The sequence below is a fragment of the Candoia aspera genome, chromosome 7 (genome assembly GCF_035149785.1).
Source record: "Candoia aspera isolate rCanAsp1 chromosome 7, rCanAsp1.hap2, whole genome shotgun sequence".
In the NCBI taxonomy this organism is placed as follows: domain Eukaryota; kingdom Metazoa; phylum Chordata; class Lepidosauria; order Squamata; family Boidae; genus Candoia; species Candoia aspera.
The window spans coordinates 70,676,816-70,698,186 of record NC_086159.1 but is presented as its reverse complement, the minus strand read 5'-3'; the positions used below and the strand labels follow the sequence as shown (position 1 = coordinate 70,698,186).

At 37.8% G+C, this 21,371-nt stretch overlaps 1 protein-coding gene across 1 annotated transcript in view; it reads left to right on the top strand.

Moving 5' to 3' along the window:
* The window catches only part of MAGI2 (membrane associated guanylate kinase, WW and PDZ domain containing 2), a 713,008-nt gene extending 694,133 nt beyond the window's left edge, over positions 1-18,875 (top strand). The window contains exon 22 of the mRNA XM_063308087.1: positions 15,916-18,875. Within this exon, the coding sequence (XP_063164157.1) occupies positions 15,916-16,715 (800 nt within the window). The 3' untranslated portion in view covers positions 16,716-18,875. The remainder of the gene's footprint in view (positions 1-15,915) is intronic.
* The last annotated feature ends 2,496 nt before the right edge of the window (positions 18,876-21,371 follow it).

Here is a 21,371-nt window from a genome sequence, read left to right as displayed (position 1 = left end):
GTACCTATATATTAAATGTAGATAACATCTAAATGAGTCAGTTTGGATCATGAAGACACAAAGATAGTCCAGTGAAATTGGTTAAGTGTAAAAAATAGAAGAGAATGCTTAAATCCCATCTTATTTCCATGGGATACAAATGCAATTCTCCTTCAAGGAATTGTGTAGAGTATTCATTTACAAAAAAATCTTGTTCCATTTCAGGGCTTATTCTTAACTATTTTTTATCTATTATTAAAACTAAAATGCATAATACAGTTTAGGCACAACAATTCTCATGAACCAGGATGAATAACCTCAAATTCATTATAGAAAATATATTTTTCTAATTTCTAATTTATATATACACACACACACACACACACACACACATTATTTAAAATAATGTCCTTTTAATGTGAAAATGCACTTGCCTTACTCAGTCTAGGATCCAGAAAAAAACAATTTAGATTATGAATAAACAAGTTTCTGGTTGAGACCTGGTATGTTTTAATGGCTGAAAATGTCATTGCAAATGAGTCAGAATTAATGAACAATGCAGTTCTTTATAATACCTTATGATCTCCAGTAACTTGATGTAATTATCCTAACTTTGTATGAAATTCCTTGCATAGAAATGATTAAAAGAGAAAATCATTGCTGTGTAATTGCCAAGTGAACATCCTTTCCTTATTTCAGTTTTACTTTCATTGCTGTCTCTGTGTATGCCAACAAGTGTCTGCCACAGGGGGTCAAAAAAGTCAAGATGGCATTTGAAACCACAAGATCAATTTGTAACATATGAGATGCACATTAAAAAGGTGGGGCTTTGATCTCATGGCTGAGCTGCTATTTTGACTTTTTTGACACAGAGACACCTATAGATGTTAAGGTGTTTGATTTTACTCAATCCTTTTTTCAAACTTTATAAAATTGATTTGATATTAGAGCTGGGTTAACCATTATGCTAAGTACTTTATGGCGGAGAGCTACTTCTATCCTCTGTCTGATGATATATTAGCACTGGGACATTGAATATAAGCTGCTTTTTTCATCTGTACAAGTTGCCAATTCAACTGCTAACTTCTTGCTTTAGCACAGCTAGTTCAGCGAAAGCAACAGGCTCAGTCACATGGATTATATCTTCCTTTAGAAGCTATATTGTACCCACATATATAAATTATTTAGTTCATTGGAGTTCTTTTATATTCCTCTCATTGGTCTTTTTTTAATTGGTACAGAATGAGCTTCCTTGGGCAATTACGCATTTCATTCAATGTAATCTGAGATTGACAGTAGTAAACTCATAGGAAAATTAATGGAACATTTACCCTACCTGTGCTTACTCTGTCTTTAAAAGGAGTGATCTGAATTCAGTATACTACATGGGGAAATAAAAGGGAAGAGAAGTTAGGAATTAACCTCCTTTAGAAAAAAAAATAAAGACTTTTGAAAAAAAAACAATTTATATAAAAATTTATGTACTGCCCTATGTCAAGCAACCCAAGGCTAAAGATATTTTGTTCTTATCTAATCTGAATAAAGGACTAGAATTATCAGAAATCATTCTGTTGCCATTTACAATGAAAAAGAAACCAATATGTATTTAAACATAGATGTTTTGACAAATTTCTATTCTACTATATTATGAATTTTATCAAAGACACGCTGTGGTATTTAAGGCAGTGTCTGAAAAGTTTTTTTTAAAAAAGGATCCATTTCAGTCTGGAGAGTTTTGCAAATGTTGTAAATAAATAACATGTATTGTATAACATCCTTTTTTGCGAATATGGCACTTTTTTCCCAACCTTATCAACAACAAAGATTAGAGAAATGTATTATGAGCACCAGCAGGGTCTGACTTCAATCAGGAATTCACATTGTTTCAAAATGTCTTCTGAAGTTGCAAATTACATTTACAAAATTGACGTTTTGATAGACCAGTCATTCTCATCATATAAACTTAAATTATTAACAATAACAAATACTAAAAGAAATATATTCAGTAGGAAATAATGTCAGAAGAACAGATTGGTATACTGCAGAAGTAGGCCAGACATTACACTTAGTAGCATCCATGGGGCAGGGGGGAAACAAAAAAGTCAAGATGGCAGCCAAAGCAGAACAACCAAAACCCCACCCCTCTTTTAACATGCATCGTTTGACTTTTTTGAGCCCCCCCTCCCCCAAGGATGCCATGTCTGTACAGTATTAAGAAAAAAAATGAGTGCAGATTGATTTTGTAATTCAGTCTCTAATACAAGCTGATCTGGACAAAAACAAAATACAAACAAATAAATAATTGATATATTCTTGCCATATAAGATTAGGCATTATATGTTTAAATGTCATAATCAGAAGTGAGAGTATACTTAATTTTACTGCATGCCTGCTATGGGATGGCTGTGTATGTGTGTTGTAAATTCAGTGTGTGCTGCTGTAGCTAATTCATGAGTTCCAAAAAATGTGTAATATTGTAAGAAGATCAGTTTCTCAGACAAGCCTGTTATAAAGCCAGCTGCCAAAAATTCTGGATATCTTTTCAAGTAGAGAAGTAATTTGATCATTAAGGACACAAAATGGGAAGTACTCAAGAAATTCAAAGACGATATAGTACAGTGAGCAAGTGCCATCTTCTTATTTGAGACAAAGGATAATAATATGAAGCTATGAATGGGTACCAGGAAAGAAAATCAAATCTCACATTTGTAGGTTTCAGAGTTTGTTGCTTGGGGTTGTGTGTTTGAAAGAGATCTATATTTGATGAGCTTAGAAACAATTGCCTTCCATTTACTGAGTTTTCCAGGGATGTCCACAGGGTGTGTTAAAATTCTAGATCAGCCTTTCTCAATCTTTTGACCCTGGAGGAACCCTTGAAATATTTTTCAGGCCTCAGGGAACCCCTGCACATTCAGACTCAAATATAGTCCAGAAGTTACAAAATTATTATAGTTGTTTCATGTGTAGGCCTGTATATATGCATTAACAGTGTTCTTAAACTAAAAATAAAGAATGAAACTTACCTGTTTAATATGAAGTTGCACAAATTTGAAATAATTTTTTAAATAAATCATGATCTCTCAGGGAACCCCTAGTGACCTCTTACGGAACCCTAGGGTTCCACGGAACCCTGGTTGAGTAAGCCTGGTCTAGATGGTGGCCATGACAGAGTGTTTGAAGCTCTGCCTTTTTTATGTGTATCATACATGAGGAAGATGAGGAGCTTCGATCTCCCCATCATGGCCACCATTTAGACTTTTTTAGTACACCCTGCAGACACTCGTGTGAGTTTCAGTTGAAAGCTGTTATGAGGGTGATTACCTTATGATTGTTACCCTATCACTGATAGGTCCTATTGGGCTTTGACTAGACACCTAAAGCTTCAGGAGGAAATCCATGGCAATTCAAAAAGTATCACCCACAGAGAAAGTATCACCCATATCAAAAAGTATCACCCATATCACCCACAGAGAAAAACCATGGAAAATGTTAAACAATATAGAAAGTAGCCTCAAAGTACACCAGAAAGGGACCGATCTATTCATTCCTTGGAGCGTTCTGAAGTACAGAGGACTATGGGCAAAAGGCAAAGCAGAGAACAAAATGGTCTCTCACCTGATCTCAGGTTGTCTCTTTGGAGGGAGCGGGGACATGGATCAACAGAGTGGGTTAAGATTGGGGGGAGGATCCCAACTTAGATATGGGAACTGATTGTTGATGAGGTGCACAGTTGCTGGTTTATAATTTAAATGTAAATTCATTTATTTATAATTGAAATTTATTGAGCCACCTGCTAGGCAGCCTATAAGATTTAAAAACAAAAACAATACATTTAAACCACTAATAAAAGAGACTCTACCAGGAGGCAAGATGGTAGTGGTGGAAGCAACTAACTGAGGGAAGCTAACTAAACTGAACAGGGGAAGTTTGTTCTGAATTCCATGCAGGATGGATGACCAGTGCCCACGAAAAGAAAGAAGAGACTGAGAAATAGTCCAGGAGCAATCAACAGCACAGAAAAAAGGCAGAGAAAGAGCAAAATAATATTTTCCTTCCTTCCACATCAGGAGCACAATGGGGATGTAGTAAGAGAGTCATACCAGGGGAAGAAAATTGCTCTTAGCCATTTACCCAGCATATGTATCTTCACAATGGATATATTGTGAACCCTGAGGCATCCAGGTCTTCAGGACTGTCTTGAAGGGCAGCAGGGTCAGGGCTGTCCAGCTTTGGGTAAGATGTTCTTCCAAAGTTCAAGAGCCATGATACAGAAGACACGACTGCTGGCTCCCTTCAGTTGGCACTGCTTGATCAATGGGACCTGAAGCAGGCCAACCTATAGGATCTTACAGGATGGGTAGAAAAATGGGAGAGATTTGGTCCTTCAAATATCTATGGATAGTCACCATGGACTTCTGATAGACCATTTGCAGCCTATTCTCTTAGATGGCATAAACTTGCATTGTTTTGAATTCAGCTACCCTACACATCTAGTACTTTTTAAGCTTTTGCCCAGTAAGAATATGTCCCCCAACAGTTTTGCTCTACCACCACTTGATGCCCTGAAAAGCAGCCATCAGTGTTGTCTTTTTTACATTAGGATTTCTTTCTCAGTTGCTACATTCTCATGCCTCCTCATTCCAGAAGTATATGCCAGTTCAATGAATCAAAACAGCAATTACTAACTTTGTGCTGTAGTTCTCCCTTAAAATATACTACCCTAAAATTCTGGCTCCCTTCTGTCTCAGCTAACAATTCAAGGTGAAATTTCAAAATTCAGTCAATAGTTAGTAGCTAGCAGAAAATCAGAATTCTATTATAGTTAGTAGCTAGCAGAAAATTGAAAATCTCTATTAGTGACATTTGCATCAGATGTTCTTTATATCTGTCCTTCACAGGGTGGAATGAACAAAGAAAGTGAGATCAGAAAATGGTTTCCATAAGAAGTGAGCAGCTCCAAGCTGCTATTATCTAAATATGTTCTTGTAAAGAAAGAATGTTAAGGTCCTGAACATCTTTTGACAAAAATCTCACTGGAGCAACAGGATTTTACTTCCTCTTTTCATTGTATTAATTGAGGAGGGGATAAAGTATACTCTTGGGAACCCACCTCTAGAAGAGAACCTTGTAAAAGTAATTGTCGACTAATAATCTGTTAGATGACATCTGGACAGCATGGTACACAAGGTATGACACACCAGATATGTTTAGCATCCCATCAAGAATCTGAGAAAACTATTGTCTTTTGTTGCCAAGGGCTACAAAACTAAGGGCAGGAAACTCTTGACAAATTGACAGACTAGATTTAACTTGGTGAATCACACAGGATATGCAGACACAGGATCTGATTTGACAAGTCTTTGGAAACTTCTGGGTGAGTAGCCTATTTGGTAAGGGGGCAGGGGTTGGTCTGTAAAGCCAAACGTATCAGGTGAATAACTAAACACAATACAATGTACCCAAGGCTACAACAATAGGAAGCTTAAACAAAAGGAATATGTGGAGAAATAGATAAACACTGAGAATGCAAAATATTCAGTGTGGCAGACCAATAGGAAACAGAAGAACTGAGCAAAAGAATTACGATGAGGAAGAATAATGATTCTTCAAGCCAACATTGTTAAAGTTATTGGCAGGAAGCTATAGGATAAGACAGAGTAGTAAAAAGGAGAATTACTCTAGGAGAAATGTCATGGGTTAGAACAATTAAAGCTACCATATCTTCAAATGATCACTCAAGATCAGCAAAGGCTTAGTAAGGTGATTTTTTCATCTTTTCCTGCCAACTGCTGTAGTAATTCTTTGGAATTCTGCAGCCCAGGTATCACAGGCTATCAAGTTGTGTTTTTTCTAGTTTTGGGGAAAAAGGAATTTTAAACAAAAAGTGTGTTTGAGCAAAACTTATTTTAAATGGCAATCCTATTGATCTCAGATTAGTCTGACTTTGGAGGGTTGAAGGATTCCAATTCCTTGTTGGTAACAGATTGGTAGGACAGAAGTGATGGCCCAGAGATCTTTGCCCCTCTTTTCCCAGCTAACTTTTCTCAGTTGCCATTCCTTTGCAAACAGTGGGAAGAATACACTTCCAACCACTTGCAAGTCTGCTCAGCACTATGCTGGAGAGGAGGGAGCACTATGGATTCCTTAAGTGCAAACTCTTTCCATTCCCCTACTTCCTTCTAATGTCAGAACCCAGATATCAGAGAAAGAAAGGCTGGGGGTGTTTTCACAGGTACCAGGAGGTGAGACCAATTTCAAATTTCACCTCTGAAGTTGGAACTCTCTTTCCAGCTTCAGGGAATTTCATTTTGTCCTTGGTCCCTGGAATTCTGAGCTGGAGGTTATAGGATTGTAATGTAAAACTCTTCAATAAAATGAAAAGAATTGCAGAGAATTTCATAAAACCTGGGCTCCAATCAAATAATTATATACCAGATTAACTATGAAAAAGGGACTCAATTGCATCAGTTTCTCCCCTTCTGAAAGAATGCAAACAGCTGAGGAAGTCTTTCTCTTAGTTATAGTTGCCCACTTTTTCTGAATTGGGAAACTGCAATTAACTGGTTTAAAATACATCCGGTTAAAACCAACTTCAAATTTCCTGGCTTCTGTAGCTACCAATCCCAGAGTACCTAACTGGATGAAACAAAAAACTGTAGTTGGTGGAAATCTTCCCAATATGTTTGTCTGCTCACATAAAAGAAAGGAAAGGGACTTGTGCTTTGCCAAAAGATTTGTTCAGAACTTGGCTTATAGAAAAATAATATTGTCTAAATACATCTTTTCTGGGTATCTAACTGAATATTTTATGAGGTTTTTAAAAGGTTAGGCTCTTATTGGCTGTGTATCATTAATAAAATGACCTGCTTGCTATTCCTAAGCTGATAGGTGGGGAGGTCCATGGGTGTGTAGGGGTGGGTGGGTGTCAAAAAAAGTCAAGATGGCAGTCATGATCATACAATCAAAACCCAACCCCTTTCCCTGTGTGCAACATGCACAATGCACATAAATAAGGAAATGACATTGATCACATGTTTATTGCCAGCATCTTGACTTTTTTGACCCTCCCTTAATTTATTAATTGCCCACAAAACACCCCTGTCTATAGGATTGTGGCTAATATATTATACACTTCCCATCTCCTAAATATTTCATGTAAATGATAAGGTTAATTGCTTATTTTATTAATTGCCCATTTTTAAGTTATTTATGGACACTTCTAATGACTGAGTATAGTTTAATTATATTAATAAAAGTTATCTAAAATTCATTATATTTCTTAATTATGTCCCAACTTTTGGTATAGGTTTTGCAGCCTTTCTTTGGCTCTGCATAAAACATAGACTTGAAGAATTTTTTTTTCATCCTTAGGCAGAACTCATTTGAATAAAAAAAGCAATTATTATTGTGAAAATTGCCTTTTTAATTGCTTTGAACATACCATACTTTAATATGAACAGTTGGAGTGGCAGAGCTCCCCAAGAGTGATCTACTGTGAAGTAGAATAGCATTTTCGCAAGGATATTTGATATGTAAATTCCAGCAAATTCAGCCCCTTTCACTTGGGGATATATCCACCCCATAAAGAACATATCCAACTTGTATCCACATATAAAAGAAATCAAAAGTGGAATTGAGTCTCAAGTTACATGGCATTTGAAGGATAATGGAGTTGAAAGTTGAAAGATAATAGAGTTGAAAGTTGAAAGATAATAGAATTGAAAGTTGAAAAATAATAGAGTTGGGTTGGTAAACATAATTTTATAGGCTACTTCCATGGCACAAAGACATATCATCCAACAACTTTCCTGCAAATAAACAGATCGAGATCTAATGGGAGGCTGAATATACTTTAGAACTGAAAATACTGTACATCCATTTGAGCTCCATAATGAATTCTAGAGAATATAAATGTAACCAGTAAATATATGTACATATAGCTTGATCACTTGTCATTTTGTAACTTGTAGCACAGTGGTAAAACCATTACCAAAGCATATGTATCTATCCAAATCAAGAATTGAAGAAAAGTCAACGTTCAGATTGATTTTGCTATGAGACATAAGAGTTGTCAATTCTACTGTTGAAAGATAAATGATCATGGAAGTAGAAAGAGTGTTTAACATCCATGATTTTTTTAATATTTGGCTATAATTTATGAATCGGGAAATAATGTGGATGAACGTAAGCAGTGTGAGAGTAGAAATTCAGTAATAGGGTCTATATGAGAATGAGGAGATCCATACTAACTAATTCCGCAGTGATTTTCTGTTACCTTTCATCCTATTCTACATCAAGATTTTGTCCTCTAAAATATCTGGTAAAAGTGAATGCAGAAAACAGGACTTGTCACTTTTTAGAATTCCATTAGGACTATATTCTCCTTGAACTTGTAAATTTTTGTCTCAACTTCCTGTTTTATCCCTTTCATTAGGATGTGTTCTGGAGATGTACTGTTGGGTTCTGTATTTTCTAGAACATTTCTCTTCTTTCTTTTTTAAGCTTCTCTCTTTTCTCCATTAAAACTTTTCTAATTTAAACAAAGCATTCATGAGCACCGATTCTGTAAGCCCTGTAGAATGGTCTCTCCAAGTGAAGTTCTGTGTTTTCCTTGTGATGCATATGGCCAAACAGTTAGCAATGAGCAGGTAAATTAAGCTTGAAAAACCAAGGTATTGTCCACCCTCCAATGGAAAATAGATTAATCAATCTGAGTTCTGTTTGGAGTCCTGTGTTTCTTACTGACATCATTAGAAGTGTCATGAGGTTTGAACTGCACATCTTCCCAAATTACGCAGCTGCTAGGAAGCCACTTTTCATTCCCCTTGTCTATGTTTCTCTTTCCATTTCCTTCCCCTCTTTGATTTAAAGTGGGAAAATGCCTGGAGAAGAGAGAGGAATAACAGTTCCATAACTGCCATCAAAAATAGCCAATGAAAAGGTGATTGGGTGGTTGAGAGGAGGTTATTATTTGAAGCAGCAAAGAACTATCAGAAGGGACAATTTGCCTTGAAAAAATAGTAGCACTTCATATCAAATTTACCTTCCAATCTTGGTAAGCAGTATCTCCATTTCTGATGAGGTCATAAGAGATTTGAAGGAATCTTGAGCTCAGCGTCCTGTAGGAAGAGATAAAAGAGCTCCCTGAGGTCCTTATTATTTTAATACCTATCTAACTTGAGTTCAGCAAGAGAGAATTACAGAAGATAGGGCCGCAGGAGTGGGAAGACTATGCTGACTAGAATCCCAGATGGACAAAAGCGGAAGGTGAGCTCTGTGATATCATGAATAAAGATGGAATGATTTAGGGGCTGATTGATTTTTGCTAGTTGCTTTTAATTGAATAAACTAAGTTTCTAGCTGTTAACAAGTCAAGCTGAAGGTAGTTTAATTATATCTCTCTTCCTGTTTTAAAAGGGCAGTGTGAAGGTTGCTAAACAGTCTCACACTGAGAAGAATCTGATGAAGCAAAAGCTGCAGGAGGCCAGAATTAAGATGGTCAAAGACTAAATGTTTTGTGATTTTACACTACTCTTGCCATACAAGAAAAACATTGTGGTCTTTATTAGCTGTATCTGCTTTGAAGAATAACATTTGCCTCCTGGCAGTTCCTCACTTCACCAATAAAATTGTAATGGAGCATATTTGGGTTTTTACACAGACAGTTTTTAGACATTTCAGAAAGATTTCTGTAGAAGCGGATTTCTGACTTTAAGGGAAGTGCTTGGAGTTTGATTTAAAGTTGGAATCAGATAATAGCTAATCACATGATCAGAATTCTCCCACTAAAGAAAGTGTGCCTTGGTTTAGGCTTCCTTCTGTGATGGGAATAATTATTCTGGTTTACTGATTATAAAAATTAATATATTGATTAATTAATTAAATTGCCCCCACTGCCAGATAAATGAAATGATTGAGGGATTCATGATTAAAAGGGGAATGAAGAGCTAAAAATGCTTCCATGGTTCTGTAAATGTGTATGTGTTTGTGTATACACACAAACTTACATGTTCATGTGTGTGTATGTATATATGTGTATGTGTTGTTTCTGCAATATCTAGAGCAGTGGTTCTCAACCTCAGCAGCTTTAAGATGTGTGGACTTCAACTCCCAGAATTCCCCAGCCAGCATTCTCAGCATATCTGAGAATCTGTCCAAAATCCAACATAAGGAAGCAAATGGTTTTAGCTAGGAATGCTGTAAAATTTATCTTTGAGATATTCTGGCTTAGAGAGGGAAACAAATAAGTATCTGTGTGTATTAGCAAAGGGATACGCTTCAGAAGTGCTAACAAATATCTTCAGAATTTACCTATAAGCTGAAAAGACCAAAACCATTAATCTAATGGCCATAAAGCATAAAATGGGGTATTTTTCATATCAAAATATGTTAAGAAAAGTTATCTTATTGATGGTTGAGCAAATCCCAATGAACTGTTTGAGCAGAGTTCCATTTGAGCAGAAAATCACATGAAGTTAATATTCTATGATATACCCTTGTCATTTCTGATATACTGTATTTTCATAGCACGGTTAATCATGACAGCCACAGAAACAATAAAATGTATAGTAATATTAGGCTGGGCATTTTTATCCAGAGAAAGAGGAGACTTGCTTGGAAGGTGCATTAGGAGACAATTAAAATTAGAAAAAAACGAATCCCCAGAACTTACCCATACACCTCCAGGTTACCTTATCCAGCCCTTCAACCATTTAGATTTGTAGCAGCTGGCTTTAACACCTGTGGCCATTGAAGGATAAAAGAAGGAAAAAATGGGATACATCAGCAGAAGTAGCTCTTTCTTTCTTTTTAGTCTATGCAGAAGGCCTTCCTTGTACTTATTTACTTGCATTCAGTCTCATCAAACTAAACATATCCAGTTTATCTTATATAAGAGTATATGCGGTAAACTTGCCTGTTGTTCAGGTCTAATACATAGGACAATTTGAAAGCTGAGAACCTGCACCAGGGAGGTTGCAACGATATGGCTCTCATATGTTCACTTTACCTATCCACTATGTTTTGGCAACTAGCCATCTAGCAATAGATGTCCTGAAACTGCAACTGTCAGATATCCCATGCTCCTAGAAGTTCAGCCTTTCTGAAGGACTCTGGTTTGGGAGAAGTAGCTAACACAATGAAAAATTATAAAGAGTAATGAATACATTATGGGCAGGAAGAAAGACTTTATACTGTTCAAGTGGAGCCATATCTCAAGATATGAGATCAACATAATCCAGAAACCACCAAAAATGCATGTAGTTTAATGAACTAGGTGAACAATTGTTTATGCTATGGGTTGGAATATTCTCAACTGCAGAAAACTTAGCTTTGTTCACACATAGCCCTTGTTACTCCTATCTCACACCTTCTGTCTTCTCACCATCAACATTTTAATAACTCCAGAGCAAGACCTATTGTGTTATTAGATGCAATTTGGGAAGGCAAGGATTGTATAATTTGTGAAATTGGGCCTGAAAGTGCCAGATAACTATTTAGCTGTAGATAATTTAGTACAGCTTTGGCTCAGTGAGTACTGATTAGATGAATACCTTGTATGAGTTAACTCTTTCCACTTCCCTGAATAAATGGTTTGAAGGGATAGCAAAATGGAGCTCTTTGTAAACTGCTTTTAGGAAGACAGCTGTTTCTAAGGAGAGCTGCGTTGCGTCTGTACTTTTGCACGCTTTCCAGGTGAAAAGTATGTGACTCTCCAGCACCTTCCTTTTAACTTCTTCATGCTGCTTTTATACTTTTCTGTGGGGAGTAACAAGGGTTTTCCACCTCTGCAGCCACATTTAACTGAGGCCATGTCTGAGCTTATCATTTAAGCTACTTCTGCCCTGTGCTCAGGTGGGGCTGAAATCTATGGCAGGTTAAGAAGAATTTTTATTTATTTGTTAATAAATGTCTTTGCCCGCTCAATACACCCATGTCCAAATTAAGACAGTTTGAAAACACCTTGCAAAAGATTCAGTCTGGACAGTGGGCTACCACAGAGCCCCTTTAGACAATGTCTTTGCCTCAGTTCCTGCCCAACTCTGCCACTCCTTGCTCTTCCTTTGGGTAAGAATGTGTACCTCACAGAACCCTTTTCTTAATTTCATTATTTGCCACATCCAAAACCTGGATTTTCTTATCTATTGAATTATCTTTGGCTTTAACTAATGGCCTTCTGAATTGCTTAATGTTTCTAGTTTTACTTACATTCTTTTTATTTACACTCTTTCAAAATGTTTAAATTAATTTTGTTATTTAATGTTAGCCCACCCCACCCCCATCCCCGTTACATTAAATCAAACAACAGTCATGGAGACTGCTGCTTGTTTTCATGTTTCACAGAGGAATCCTCTGTTGTGGGGTTGTTGTTTTTGTTTGTTTTTATTTTCTTTAAAAATGCTGAAATGATAAAATTGAGAAGAAGGGGAGAAGTCCTGTATAGATAGTTATAATGTTATAGGTATAGTTTTATAGTCATAGTGGTCTGCATGAGTTAATCCTCAAGGCACAAAATGCATTGCACTGTGGCAGCAATCTTGGACATTCCTGGCACTATATTCAGCAGGCAATCAACTTGCCAGCTGGAGTGGTCCTGATCAAGTCCTTCACTAAGTGAACCCAGCCAGTCAGAGGCATTCTGAGCAGGAGAGTTACATGGTTTTGATTACCTAATGACAGGTTGTGAGCCTGAATGTATCTCCGTTGTCCTCCCTACAAGGTTTGATGTAACTCTGCTTTGGCTCTTGGTTAACTTGCATCCAAAGATACCACATTCAGTCACTTTTGATGTATTTTCCAGTGGAGAGTGGGCTGAATCAAGGTTTAAGAATATGCAACTAGGCTGCTGGTGGTGAACTTCCTGACCTCACTCTTGTCCACTGAAACACTAAGCAAAAGGTCAAGGGCCATTGCCAAACTGGGTGGACTGGGGTGAGCCGTGTAGAGAAAGCCTGCAGAAGGTTCCGGTCCTGCCCTCCCCACCAACAGTCAATCCCAACCAAAAGTGCACTGGATTTGCAGCTGGGGAAGTTTGCTTCCACCAGCCCAAGTCCATGTGCCTATATTCACAAAGACACTTTAATCTAGCTGCTCCCTGGTTTTCCCTAGAACAGCACAGCAAAAGGATCAACCCGTGTGCCAAGCTAACACAGATATATTGCATCTCTCCCTACAGAAACAGTGACATCTTTTCAGTTTGAACTCCTAATTAATCCAAGACAGGGACACTTACACATTCACAAAAATCAGCACCCAGATCAGCTTATGTGAAGTGGGCCAACAAAGACATTCCAAGCTGCAGATGGTAATTAATGCTGGGTGGTGGTTGCAAGGGCATCCAGAGGGTGTGGTTAAAAAGTCAAGAAGGTAGCCATAATGATGCAATCAAAGTTCCACCTGTTTTTTTTTAATGTGTGTATCACACATTTAAAAAAGGGTAGAGTTTCAATCACACCATCATGGCCACCATCTTGACTTTTTTGTTAACCATACCCTGCGGACGCTGTGTGTTTGAGCTTTCAGCACTGGGCATGCTGAAGTAGAAATAGGTTTGATTTTGTTCAGCAAAATAGTCTTGCAGATCAGGGATATATAAAGATTGCAAACCAAGAAATTTGATGAAAATAATATCCTCCACAATCCTTACCATCTTCACTGTTGTCATTGGCAGAAGAGAACAGGGTGTGTGTGTGTGTGTGTGTGTCTGTACCTGTACGTACATATTTATTTGTTTATCCAATTTGTCCCTGCCCATCTCCTCCCTTCGGGGGACTCTGGGCGGTTTACAGTAATCAATTAAAACAAAAATCATAAAATCCACAATATAAAATTACAATAATAAATAATATAAATAAGCGTAAAAAATAAAAAAGTCCAAGTGGCACAAGGATCTAAAACAGTCCAAATGTGGGAGGAGTGGTCTATAGCAGCCATCCCCATGTAGCTCTATTCCCCTCTCCGCCCCAAGTGAGGCAGCAGAACCAGGTCTTCAGACTCTGCCGAAAGGCCAGGAGCGATGGGGCCAGTCTCACCTGCGGGGGCAGCATGTTCCATAGGGCAGGCACCACTGCAGAGAAGGCCTGCTTCCTGGACCCTGCCAAATGAAGTTGTCTTAGAGACGGGATCTGCAGCATGCCCTCTCTGCACGATCAGGTGGGACGGGTTGATGTAATGGGGAAGAGGCGGTCCCTCAGGTAACCTGGCCCCATGCCATGTAGGGCTTTAAAGGTGATAACCAACACCTTGAATTGGATCCAGAAGCAAACTGGTACCCAATGCAGCTCGTGCAGCAGCGGTGTTACATGTACCCTTCGGGGGGCACCAAAAACAGCTTGCGCGGCTGCATTCTGGACCAGCTGAAGCTTCCGGATACTTTTCAAGGGTATCCTCATGTAGAGTGCATTGCAATAGTCTATATGAAAGATAACAAGGGTGTGAGTGACTGTTCGAAGGTCATATGCATGCAGATGCAAGTAGGGGACCGGTGACCTTATTAAAAGTGTACAAAGAGAGGGTAAGAACACATTCCATCCAGATCAGAGGTAAAGAAAAAAACCAAAAGCCCTGCTTTTCTGTTGTTGTTGTTATTATTAATATTTTAAAGCTGGGAACATGTATTACAGAAGATATTGTATATGCTCTATCAGTAACATCTGGAATTAAAATGACAACCCATCAAAATATAGTTAAGTCCCATTAATTTCAATTTCAACTAAGTTAAGTTAATCCACTGAATTTTTGGTACCTCTGATTTACTATGATCTTCAGTTATTGCTCATTCTCTTTGTGGAAAGTTCTTTGGTCCAGGAAAAGGCATGCATACTATCAACATATGTGGCATTAATATCCATAATGTGTGTACATTATTCATAAAGCTGGAAGAAAGTGGAAAATAGTGCTCTGGGATAGAAGGTCGTTAAAAAGAGGCAAAGTGTTACACGGCAAAAAGCTCTTTAAAAGCCTGTCCTACTTTATGGATGGGATGGTTTTAAATGCATTTTTTTGTTTGTCCAAGCTTATAACTATAACTTTAATCATTATTTCTCTGGGTTGCATGGATATACTCAATGAAATGAACAAATCCACTTCATCATGTCTTGCCATCTCCTGTTTGCAAACTTTTTCCATGCATAGAAGTTATTTGCTTGAATGAAATGCCTAAGACTTAAGGGAGACCTGAAATGACCATTGAAAGGCCAATTAATTGAATCTGCAATATAATTTAAAAATCTGGCTCTGAACATGCATGTCAGTATCAACTGTGATGTTCAATAAGCTGCAATCATATTTCAGTGATGAATGCTGCATTTCCCAAGGGTTACAGTATAGTTCATGGACTCAATTCTGTTGCATAGAATAGTACATAATGGTTAATCTAGCATCATAATCACTGTGATTATCAAAGTTACATGGTAAGAGCCAATATTCATTCTGAAGAATTGACTAGAAGTATAAAAAATAAAGATATTGGGCAAACAGTTGTGTTGGGGATTACATGTGTGGCACAGGAGAAGGATGGATCCAGTAATATTTTCCCTTGGGCCAATCCTCTTCTTAAATCCCCATTCCAAAATATATCCAGAGAGCAGATATGATTAACTCAAGAGTTCTAAACAGCCAAGCATTTATCTCTCTTCTTCTGCTTTAGAGTCTCTATTCAAAGAGCCCACCTTGGCTAGCTTTTGTAAAGAAAAAAAACTCTGTTATGAGATATGTAGCTCTCAACATGCAACTTTAGAAGAACATAAAACATAGAAAAGTTAGCAACCATTCCTAAGTTAAAATTTTGATTAAAATTACTTCTCTTCTGGTCCCCTCCCTCCTTTTCACCAAGCCTTTGAAAATTACAGAGGTTACTTTCTGTTAAACCACTAGGCATTGTAATATATATTCTACAAAGGGCTGTGGAAATAACCTTGTTTCTCTTCATTAAAACAGACGAACCAAACTCCTGGAGTTCTCCCGCTGCCACCTCCCCAGGTCTGTCGGAAGTAACTATTTCCCCTGATGACATTGTCTCGCCATTATCTTCATCACATCTAGCCCAATCTTCTGACCCTTCCCGCCAGATAAACCCAGAATCAGCTTGGGATATCAAGAGGGAACATCATGTAAAAAAACCAAAGGAGCTCTCAGTAAATGGCCACAAAAAGAAAAGGTTAGGTGAACAGACAGAGAGATCTGCAAGTCCTAAGAAGGTAGACAGGTCAAAGCATGAAGACGTTTTGAAGAAAGGAAGCTCAGAAGGCAAGAGTAAGACCAGTGAAAGTGGCAGGCCGCTGCCAGAGATTAAGGTAGCGGGACTGAACACAATGGCCGAGGCTGGCGTCAGAGAACATGGATGTGCTGGACTCAATGATGAATGGGTTGGGAGATCCAAGTGGCTGGAAAGCAAAAGAGGGGGATCCCTTGGAACAAAGGATCACTATGTCACAGTTGCTGCAGAGAAGAAATCAGCTGCAGCAGCCGAACATGTCAAGCTGGATTCCATTGGTGCTACCAAGACATACAGTAGCAATAGCTGCAGCTCTCATGGAAGTGACATGGATCATAACCAGAAAGAATCTGACCGGAAGCCCAGTGAATTCTCACGGAAGGGACATGTTCATTCCATTACAACACACAATACCAATCCTACAGCTCGGAAGGCAACTGTCTCACCAGGTCCATGGAAGATTCCTGGTTCTGATAAGCTACCTGGTGTTCTAAAATCTAGCACTTCTGCAATGAGCAGATAAGTCAACTGTTAACGTTGCCTTCTCATTGTTTCACGGTGATGCAGAACATCCTTCTTATTTCTGTCTCACATTGTTTTAATTTATTTTAACTCATATACATACCTGCTCAAAATATGGAAAAATGAAAACAGTAATGTGTAATTCTATGACAACATGCATAACGTCTTAATAAGTTAATGGAAGATATAGTCACTCTTGTATCTAACTGTGACCTTAATGTCCCCAGTTTCATTTCAGAGACTTTGGCAGCTATGGAAGAAACCAAAATAATATGAAGGACAGTTGACCCACAAAGACAGTGCAGTGTAGCTTTAGTTTGATGTTTTCCACTGCATGAAGGCCTTGGGATTTTCATTCAGACTTTATATAAGAAACTGGAAGAAGTTAGAGCAATCATAAACTGGAACATCGCCTTAAATAAAACTGCACGGAGAAAGTTAAAAGTGAAATAGAATATTTTATCTGAATTAAATGTTGTAAATAAATAGTTCTCAACATATCTAGACAGGGGTTTGAACCATTTGAAATTGTAAATCCATGGTATGTCTCTACTGTTAACACTTTGGAAAAACTGCCCAATATTAGTAGCATAATTCATTATGCCGGGTGAACAACCCTAGTGGATTAGCTAAAGCAGAATCATTTCTACTTCCATTTTGTGTACAAACCATCTTTCTGTACATTGAGAAAAGAGGGTGGAATTGTATTCAGAAATCTAGCCTCAGAAGCAACATTATAGATTTCTCCCACACACGCATGCATACAGGCACACCTATAGATTTGGATTCCCAAACATCACATAGGTTTCACATAGGTAATTGTGACATAAAATTGCTGGGTCACTGTAATGAGTGATTCTTCAAAGATTAAAAACTGAAGTTTCCTATCAGAACAGCCTTGGTCTCCTGCAGGAACTCATAATTGTCTAAATACTAATTCAGCTTGTTTTTAATATGAATGTCTTTGAATTTTATTCTCCATCACACTCTAGAAAGTCTAAAATAGATGTCCACAAAAGTCCTGTTTTATTATATAAATCCACCAGGCAACTACGTGTTTCTTCCTTCCATATTCTGTGTCTCTCTTGCTTTTAAATTTCACGTGTTCAATGCCATAACAACATTTCATTTGCACACTGATGAAGTGTGGCTTCCTCAATGAGCTCCATGAATCAACTCTTATTTTTGAGAGGTTTGCTATTTTTTTAAGCAACAGCAATAGAATCAAGAGCAGCAGCACTCAGTAATAATATTTTTTTTTTAAAAAGAAAATTATTATTTAACTTGAAAAGATTTCCGGGGCAAACCCTCACATTTCTCAGAAGTAACACTGTTTGGTGGGCAGAATCCAGTTACTTTTAAGATCAGCGGAAGTTTTGATTTGGAGAGGGGTATGAAAATGTGATTGAATACTAGCCAAGCAGCAGGTCACCACACTGCTAGTCCCACTCAACCAACAATCAGAGTTACCTGTGTTTCATTTATTTTCTTTAGGAGCTATGGAGCTATCTTTCTATTAAATTAGAATGAAAAGAAGAAAGGATTTTGCACCTTTGAAAACAAAATGCGTATTTAAGATCTAGTCCCATTATAGTTTTTTTAAGAAAGCACAAAGATATGTAGCTGTTTACAAAATAGAATATCTGTCTATATATATTAATTTAAAAAATAGAGATATATCTTTATTCCCAGCCTAGACATTTGGCATAATTTGCTGTTAATTTATTAAATCTGAAATGTGGACAGAACTTCTCTAATCAGCAGGGAAGGATATGTCCTGCTGTGTCACTTCCTTCATATAATGAACAGGAACAAACAGCAAAGGGGGAGAAAACTGAAATTTTGTTTGCATAAACTTCAGTTTGCACACTGTCCAGCCCTCCTCTGTGCAGATCACTGCTTTATGCGGCTGTAATTGATAACCCGTGAAGACATCATTTAAACCCCATTCTGAATAATATTTCTGTGTAGTGTTAGCTGTGAATTTACCTTGTACAGCTCTATTGCTATAAATATAATTCCATGTATTAATAGTCACAGAAAAGCTGTAAGTGAGCAACTATTTTTATGAAACACACCACTATGGATAAATTAACTTTTACAGAAATCTTGTTTACTGTATGATATTCTAAACCACTCAAATAAAATATATATCCAAGAATCTTTTTTTCCCAACTGTTTATACTGTGCAATTCATTATGGGAGGGAGGATGAAACTATAGATCTAAGAAGCTAAAAGCCCCGAAGGGTCAATCAAATTTCACTTCAGTGTTCAGTTCCCACAACTACAATACCAGAGTACTCTCCTGGACACAGGTATGACAACCCTTTCATCTGGAGTAAGATAGACTGATTATGTTGAGTAGGCACTGTTCATGTTCTCTTCCATGAATTTTATTTCATTTTATTGTTTTTACATCAGGGGATCTGTGGGGAGGGAGTTAAGCGAGTCAAGATGGCAGCCAAAACCATGCAGATAAAGCTCTGATTTGATGTGCTTTGGGCCATCATATCTCTAAAGTAGCTAATGTAGAAGGAGATGGAATGTCATCTCTTCTTTGGTGCATTTGTGTAATCCCCTTACAAAGAAATCCAGTTTGGTAGCCATCAGTATAGTATATCCTATAGTAGCACTTTCCATGGCTTAGCTATATACTTGAACTACTTTGTATTTCAACTTACTATCCCACCATTCAGGGATGCAGTGGCACTGCGGGTTAAACTGCTGAGCTGCTGAGCTTGCCGATCGGAGCGTCGGTGGTTCGAATCCACGTGACGGGGTGAGCTCCTATTGCTAGTCCCAGCTCCTGCCAACCTAGCTGTTTGAAAACATGCCAATGTAAGTAGATTAATAGGTACCACTTCGGTGGGCAGGTAACAGCTTTCCGTGTAGTCATGCCGGCCACATGACCACGGAAGTGTCTACGGACAAACGCCGGCTCTTCGGCTTTGAAACAGAGATGAGCACCGCCCCCTAGAGTTGGACACGACTGGACTTAAAAGGGAAACCTTTACCTACCTATCCCACCATTCAGCTTCATTAGATGACCCTAGCTTCTACTATTGTGAGAATAGTTTAAAACTTCTCCACCTCCCTTTCCACACCATATATAATCACACACATCACTGACACATCTCCTCTGTAAGTTCCTTCTGTGTATAGGACTCCAAAAACATGTCTTTCTCCACCACTGCATCTTTGCATTGCAAATAACCAGAACTGTGGAAATATTGGCAACTTCAGTTTGCTTCAGATCTTTTCCTAATAATCCCTAAACTGTAAATGAAGGGCTACCACACTGAGACTACAAAAAGCCAGCAACCAATATTTCGGTATTTCTGCTTATTTTTGCTACCCAAACCCAGTGACCCTAGTAAAAACCAATATAGCCATTGAGGTACCAAGCAAAGGCTGACACTGGTGAAATATTTACTTCCATGGCCTGGTCCCTCCTCCCGCAAAAAAACCTGCCCCAAACTGTGATTTGTTGCACATGGTACATGCAAACCTATGATAGAACCAAATAATTAAAAACTGGAAGTTGGCACAGATTAGTTTTATTTATATTTTGTTTCATTTTAAGTTCCATCATATTCTGCACCTTTCAAGATGGGAATCTGTGTTCCAATCCTTGCCTCTCACCCATTATTTTCACCATGTATTACAAATTTAATCTTCATGTTGTCTGCTTCTGTGATATATAACTGCAGGTTGCTGTAATGCATGTTACAACTCATGGTCATGGATTGAAAGGTTTTTAGAAGTGCAACCTTCATATATGAATCTGATGATGTGGATAAGTAATGCAGAACTGTACCTTCCTATGTTTTTTGAATTCTATAGAAGGGCCTATCCTGCTCTGGGAAAGAGGAAATACATGTACCACTTCCACCTGACTCATGTTTTTCATATATCATATTTCCTCTACCATCACTTGGCTTCCATCATTTTGTTCCCCTGTGAAACACACTGATTTTTTTTTTAAGTGCCCAATGGTCTTTCACTTATGTCAAAAGGATAACTGAATCTAGTTGTGTGGCTTTTCTTGACCAACATGATAGTGATGAATAATGACTAAAAGAACTTATTCTCAAGCGGATCTGCAACAAGGAAAATTGAATTACACCCCGTAGGAACTTTAGGGAAATAAAATGGATACATTAATTGCTGTTTACTCATATGTAATTGCCATTGCATTGACCCACAACTTGGATAGAATGAATGAATGAATGAATGTCCTACCAAGGATTTCTGCACAAAAAGGCAAGTCATTGACTGAATTTTATTACAGCTTTTATCCAGTTGACAAATACAATAAACCCCACAACCAGAAATTAGTAAGATTAGCTTAACATAGTGCAGGTATGTCAACAATGACTAGGCTGTCATCTTAACAGCAATATAAAAAACTTTCAAGTGAAGTGGCACCAGACTAGTAACATTGATAATCTTTGTTTCTGTGCCCTGCCTGGGATTCCAAAAAGTGGACAAGTGTCTAAGATTTATCATAAACAGTGGGCAGCTACATCAATTTTTGGAGGTCACAAACCAAGCAGGCATAACTAGCAAAGTCGATAAATTTTGTTTTTACTAGTAAGCCTTTGCTTTGTTTTGTGGTATATTCTATACATTCCATGCCAAAGTACCCCAGTCACT